We start from the raw sequence: 7,072 nt of genomic DNA on the forward strand, positions 1-7,072 counted from the left end.
TATTTTAAAGTAGCTGTTGCTCGCGACTTCGTCCGCGTGAAATTATTTTTTTTAAATGTGGCCTTTATTTACTGATAACGTAACTCTTATATGGTGAAAGAGTTTTTGAATATTTGAAAACATAAAATAATACAAAACTCTATTCTTTATAATATTAGCATAAATAAATGTTATTCGTGACAAATAACTAGTAGTCTAACATCATAAATTAAAACACGAAAAAGTAAACGTCAACGTCACGAAGCAAAGAAGCAAAGTTCAATTTTCAAATGTCATTGTCATTTTAAAACTGCTGTTGAAATGATTGGACTTCTGACTTATTGTTAAAGATAAAAAGGACATAGTTCTTGTTTTATTCGTTTATAATTATTGAAGAAAACACAACTTGTACCGCGATACTGGATAATTTCATATACATGTTAGTCTTTTTGTTTAACACGCAGCACTTGACGTTAATCGGTCACGTAACTGTAAATAATTACACATTTTAAACGTTGAATTTACTGTAATTCGACATATTTAGTCATTGATATCTTCAGGTTTTCATTTTGTCTATCTTTCCCGGTCTAACATTCCTTTTAATATTTGATTTAAGTGATTAATTATATTAAAAATGTTAAAAACACAATGGATACTCACCTGTGTGCCTCTGTATACAATTTTGTAAGTTAAGATTTTTTTTATACCTTTTTAAAATATTACATTGTGAGTAAATAGATTTCTCACAAACATGTCTAATTATTATATTCTGTTTGTAGTTTATTTAAAATCTGTTTGGTGATTGGGATAAAAATTATTAAAGTGTGCTGTTCAGACTCGTAATTTGTTTCCATTTGTCATTAGGTGTGTGTAAATGCTTGTATATGTTTGAGAATTATAATTTGTCTATATATATCTGTTAAAATTAAAAATTAAACTGACTGCTACCCCCTAAATATAGTTAGGCACTGTAACACATGATACATAAATAGTTTTATCATAAATATATTTTACTAATATCATAAAATCGAAAGTTTAGATGGATGGATGGATGTTTGTTAGAGTATGTCACCTGAAGTGCTGAAAGGCTCTATGAAATTTGGCACAGTTGTAGAACATAGTCTGGAAGAGCACAAAGGCTATATACTTTTGTTTATTTTTTTTTAATTATTCTATGCAGAAGGAGTTGCCTGTGACTGACGGGATGGAATTAAAAAAAGTTAATTAATTCTTTGTTCTATGTCCTAAACCTGTGTCAAGTATCTATGCAACCTGTTGAGATACCTTCTAACCACTATCCATCCAACTTTATAATATTAGTAAGATTTGGTAAACAGAAACTTGTTACCTTTGTCAAAAATATGTAACCTCAAGTCTTACCATGCTTATGCCTTACAAGTTTTTAAAGTTTTGTAAATATATACAAAATTATACAGCTATCTGTACGAGTATATATTCTCGGATAACTCTAATGATTAAATTTTTTCTAATCTAGTTTGTTTTTTTAACAGGGGTCTAATCCTCGGCGCATCAATATCAGCCGGTATATTCGTGTTCCACGTTGCAGTAGTGCCTTTGATATTTAAATACTCGAAAACATTCCGAAGAAGCCTTATTTTTGCTAATTTTGGTGAGTTTTTGAAATACACTTATATGTATAGTAATATTATAAAGAGGAAAGATTTGTATTTTTGTATATATTGGAATAACTCAAAAACTACTTGACCAATTTCAACAATTCTTTCACCATTATCAAGCTGCAATATCAGTGAGTAACATAGGCTATCTTTTTTTACATGGGCGAACACACAAGCAGCAACTAGTTACAAATATGCTTAATAGTGTTAGATAACATTTATTGTACAAATGGGTTATCCAATGTAATACAACAATCATAAACCACAGGTATCATTTCTACAGTGATAGAGCCCACTTTAACATCTTCGCACTGTAGGTCCAGCTCGCCCATTGTAATACCACCTCACACAAGACAGGCGTGAAGTGGGAGCAATTCCGTGTACAACCTGATAAACAACGGTAGATCCAGGGGGGGGTTATGGGGGTCATGAACCCCCCTGAGCTGATTGGTTAAGAACTTGACAAAATATATTTACATATTTTTGATTTGACCACGACTATGTGACCTCCCCCCCTGGCGCCAAAGCTGGATCCACCCTTACTGATAAATGTGGTGCCGGAGGCCTAACTTTATTCTCCTTTCTTTCCCATCCTTTTCTTAAGAGGAAAGGTTGGGAAGGAAAAGTGGATTTGACGGCGGAGACGCATAGGAAGGGGAATCCTATTTATGTGCGTCTCCTTTGTTAATTAAGGGTAGGCAATGCATCTGCACTTGCGGATGTCTATGGGCAGCAGTCGATTTCCATTTTGGTGGATTCAAGTGGTCGCTTGCTGTTTGCCACCTTATAATAAAAAAAGTGCAATTGCAAATGTCTATGGACAATGGTAGTTTCACTATTGTATTGTATTAAAACTGTATTAAGTTTTATTAATAACATCCTAATATAAATAATAATAAGTTTTATACTGAGGTATTAAGATAACACTAGGTACAGTGACCTTTAAGAATGGAATGTTTTTATTGTTCCTAGTATTTTATCTTACTACACAACAGTATTGAAGATAATTATTATAATATCTTGTATAGGAAATAGTAGTTTTGATTGTAACGATCAAAGTTTAAAGATAATCTATAATTATTGCTAATTAGTTAATTTTAAAATATATTTAACTACGAGCTGTTGCCCGCGACTTCGTCCGTGTGGTATTAGAAAACATACGAACTATATAAATAACAAAAAGCTACGTACCCCTCGGGTACCGGACATTTCTCGGGGATGAACCTCATCCCATGTGTACTCCAGACTTTGTTTTATATCTGTGCCAAAATTCAAAAGGATATGTTGAACCGTTGCAGAATGATCGAGTAAACATTAAAAAAACTGAATTAATGAATCCCACAGGAACCGTAACTATTCCTGAGATAAAAAGTACCCTATGTGTTCTTCCAGACTATGCTCTAAACCTGTGCCAAATTTCATGGAGATCCATTCAGCCGTTTAGGCTACAAACGCTAACAAACATCCATCCATCCATCTAAACTTTCGCATTTTTAATATTAGTAAGATTAGTAAGATTATAAATGCGAAAGTTTAGATGGATGTTTGTTAGAGTTTGTAGCCTAAACTGCTGAACGGATCTTGATGAAATTTGGTATAGATGTAGAGGGTAGTCTGGAAGAAAACATAGGCTACTCACTTTTGTTTTTTTTTAATTCCACGCAGGCGAAAGCATGTAATAAAATAACGTTTGATTAATTATTTTGACTAGCTATTCCGTGCGGCTTCATCCACATGTAATTACAAGAAAATATTTTATTGCTTACATTTGTCAAATTCTCAATTGCAAATGTCATTACCATTACCATAATAACCTTGCTTCCTTAATGTTGGCAGCTTGTAGTTTATGGTATCATTCCCACATGAAGTTTTTTTTTACAATTTATTTACCTCCTAAATTTAATAGCGTGAAAATATATAGCTTAAAGCGTGTCATAAGTGTAGGACTTATTGAGCTAGCGCGCTCTATCCATCGGCCGCGTCTTCACTTAGGTTAGGTGAAGTCGTGGTCAAGCGCTGGTTTATTTATGTTAAAAAAAACTTTTAAAGAAAGCAATATACAAAAATATGCTGTAATTGCTGACATCTGCAACAAAGTAGTGTGTGTTTATGCTTTATTATATTAGTATAGATATATGTTGATAAAGTTAGTGAACAGCTATATTATAATGTTACCTTTTTCTTTGTTTCCAGTACAATGGCCGCTAAGTATAGACTTCAACGATCCGTCCTCCAGCGGTATAGATGGGGCGAGAAATTTTTATTTGGAATATCAATCCAAAACCAACAGCTGTCCAGTAAGACTTGGTAAGTAATCTATACTTCTATACTATTATAGTAAAGCGTAAACACACACTTCTTTGTTGCCTAAGATCTCAGCAATTACACCATATTTTTATATAATTCTTTTTTTAATAAAAAGCCCTAAACTTACGTCATGCCTTAGGCTTTATATTTTCACGCCATTTAACATAGGGGGTTAATATTTTGGGGGTTATATTAGTACTAACCGTTCCCGTGCGACTTCATCCGCGTAAAATTATGAAAATTTTATTATACTGTTTACATGAGTCAAATTGTCAAATGACATGACATGATGACAACCTTGCTTCCTTATTGTTGGCAGCAACTTATGGTCTCTTTCCCACATTAGGGTTTTTATCCAAAATATTTACCCCCTAAGTTTAATGACGTGAAAACATATAGCCTAAAGTGTGACGTAAGTGTACGGCTTTTTATTAAATAGAAGAATTATTCAAAAATATGCTGTAATTGCTGACATCTTAGGCAACAAAGAAGTGTGTGTTTACGCGTTATTATAAAAGTATAGAAGTGTAGATAGAAGTATGTTTATGCAGTACTGTAAGCTTTATTCGGATTTTTTATATCGTTTTTGTTTAATAAAATGTTTTATATATTCCAGGTATTTGGCATATATTACCAAAGACTACGTATGAACGTATGAAGGGTAGTTTCGAAGGGGATGATGATGAACAATTAAATGAATTAATGGATGAAGAATTAACGAATTCTAAAACTCCTGTCATATTATATTGCCATGGTAAGAAAATATATTGATAACTAGCTTTATTTAGAATTAAAAAAAAATGTGTAGCCTATGTGTTCTTCCAGACTATCCTCTATATGCCAAATTTCATTGAAAACTGTTCAGCTGTTCAGACTACAAACTCTAACATCCATCCATCCATCCAAACGTTCGCATTTATAATTGTGAAATGTTTCAAGTGAAATGTCAACTATTGTAATTTAAGAATTTTTTTTATAATATAAAGTGGCAAACTCGCAAGCGGTCACCTAAATCCACCGAAATGGAAAGCGACCGCTGCCCATAAACATCCGCAATAGCAGCGCTGCCTACTCTTCATTGACGGAGGAGACGCACATAAAGAGGACATTTCCCCTTCCTATGTGTCTCCGCCGTCATAGCCACTTCTCCTTCCCATCCTCTCCTTATAAGAAAAGGGTGGTAAAAAGAAAGAGACTCAAATTATTCAATGAAATATCTCCTAGCTAAGTTGTTCAATTTTAGGATGGTTAAAATCTTAGTAAACTAGCTCTCGCCCACGACTCCGTCCAAGTGAAATAAAAAAAAACAAAAGTAAATAGCCTATGTGTTCTTCCAGACTATCCTCTACATCTATACCAAATTGCATCGAAATCCGTTTAGCCATTTAGGCTACAAACTAACAAACATCCATCCATCTAAACTTTCACATTTATCATATTAGTAAGATACCCCCCACAGGTAACTCTAATTCCCGCGCCGCTTGGCACAGGATACAGTTGTATAAGTTTTTCCAACAAATGGATTTTCATACGATCGCATTTGATTATAGAGGTAGGAAATTCTTGATTAATGTTAGCTTTCGCCCGCGATTCCGTCCGTGTGTTGATAAAAAAAAATAGCCTATGTCTTCAAGATTATCCTCTACATCTGTACCAAATTTTATCGATATCCGTTCAGTTTACAAACTCTAACAAACATATATGTAACTGTCGCATTTGTAATATTTATTACCTGTTGCTCGTGACTTTCACGTGGAATTATAAAATACTAGTTTTATCCCGCGACTCCGTTCGCGTGGAATTAAAAAAAAATGTGAGTAGCCTATGTGTCCTTCCAAACTATCCTCTACATCTATACCAAATTTCATAGAAATCCGTTCAGCCGTTTTAACTAAAAACTCTAACAAACATCTAAACTTTCGCATTTATAATATTAGTAAGATAGCGTATGTTATTAAGTAATAACATAGCTTTTTAATAGTGAAAGAATTTATAAAATCGACCCAATACTTTTGAATTTTAATGCACACAAAAATCCAAAAAAAAAATCTCTTTATAATATTATTAGTTTCTGCCCGCGACTCCGTCCGCGTGGAATTAAAAATAACAAAAGTAGCCTATGTGTTCTTCCAGATTTTTTACATATATGCCAAATTCCATCGAGATCTTTACAGTTTTGGCTAAAAACTATAACAAACATCCATCCATCTAAACTTTCGCATTTATAATATTAGTAAGATATCTGTCAAGTTTTGTAAATACATCATCCATACAATATCGCTTTTTTACTAGTTTATTAATAAATAGGTTATGGAGATTCTACAAACTTGAATCCAAGTGAAGGGGGTGTGGTTGAGGACTCCCTTATTGTTTACGACTGGCTAGTTACTACGTTGGATAAAAGTGAGGCAAAACCTCCTATATACGTATGGGGACATTCTTTAGGTATAAAATTTAATATATGCTTTTGTTACTAAGTTGGTTTTTTGCATGTTTAATAAGATTGTAACAGACTACAGCCTGAACTAATGAATAGATTTTGACAAATAAGGTGTCATTCGATTCGTCTTCTACCAAAGAGTGTCATAGGGTGTCATTTATTATAACAAAAGAACTACATTTAGCGTGAGAAGTGAAAAACTAAAAAAATATATTGAAAAATGTATGTCGTCAAATCCCTTTCGCCGTATTTTCTATGTAAAGATAGTCGGTTTTTTTTTAATTAAGTTAGTTTTTTTATAACAGTAGAACCTCGATAAGTTAAAATCCAACGAAGCACAAAACATTTTAAGTTATAGAAGTTTTAAGTTATCAAGGGTCTATGTTATAGAGGTTTTAGGCTCTGATGGGAAGGGGACATATTATTTTTTGAAGTTGTAGAGGTTTTTAAGTTACTAAGGTTTGACTTATCGAGGTTCTACTGTAGTACTAGCTTTCGCCCGCGATTCTGTCCGCGTGGAATTAAAAAAATAACAAAAGTGGGTAGACTATGTATTCTTCCAGACTTTCTTCATCTATGACAACCATTGAGACTAGTTTAGGCTACAAACTAACAAACATTTTTTTTTATAACATAAGGTGGCAAACGAGCAAGCGGCCACCTGAATCCGCCAAAATGGCGAAGTGACCGCTGCCCATAGACATCCGCA

The 7,072-nt window shown here is 33.4% G+C and overlaps 1 protein-coding gene across 1 annotated transcript in view; it reads left to right on the plus strand.

The window, feature by feature from the left end:
- Nucleotides 1–270: 270 nt before the first annotated feature.
- The window catches only part of LOC106099907 (monoacylglycerol lipase ABHD12-like), a 13,155-nt gene continuing 6,353 nt past the window's right edge, over nt 271–7,072 (plus strand). Inside the window, exons 1-6 of the mRNA XM_013278600.1 lie at nt 271–663; nt 1,491–1,609; nt 3,810–3,923; nt 4,540–4,677; nt 5,383–5,475; nt 6,231–6,397. Of these exons, the coding sequence (XP_013134054.1) occupies nt 614–663; nt 1,491–1,609; nt 3,810–3,923; nt 4,540–4,677; nt 5,383–5,475; nt 6,231–6,397 (681 nt within the window). The 5' untranslated portion in view covers nt 271–613. The remainder of the gene's footprint in view (nt 664–1,490; nt 1,610–3,809; nt 3,924–4,539; nt 4,678–5,382; nt 5,476–6,230; nt 6,398–7,072) is intronic.

The sequence above is a fragment of the Papilio polytes genome, unplaced genomic scaffold (genome assembly GCF_000836215.1).
Source record: "Papilio polytes unplaced genomic scaffold, Ppol_1.0 DF824325.1, whole genome shotgun sequence".
NCBI lineage: Eukaryota > Metazoa > Arthropoda > Insecta > Lepidoptera > Papilionidae > Papilio > Papilio polytes.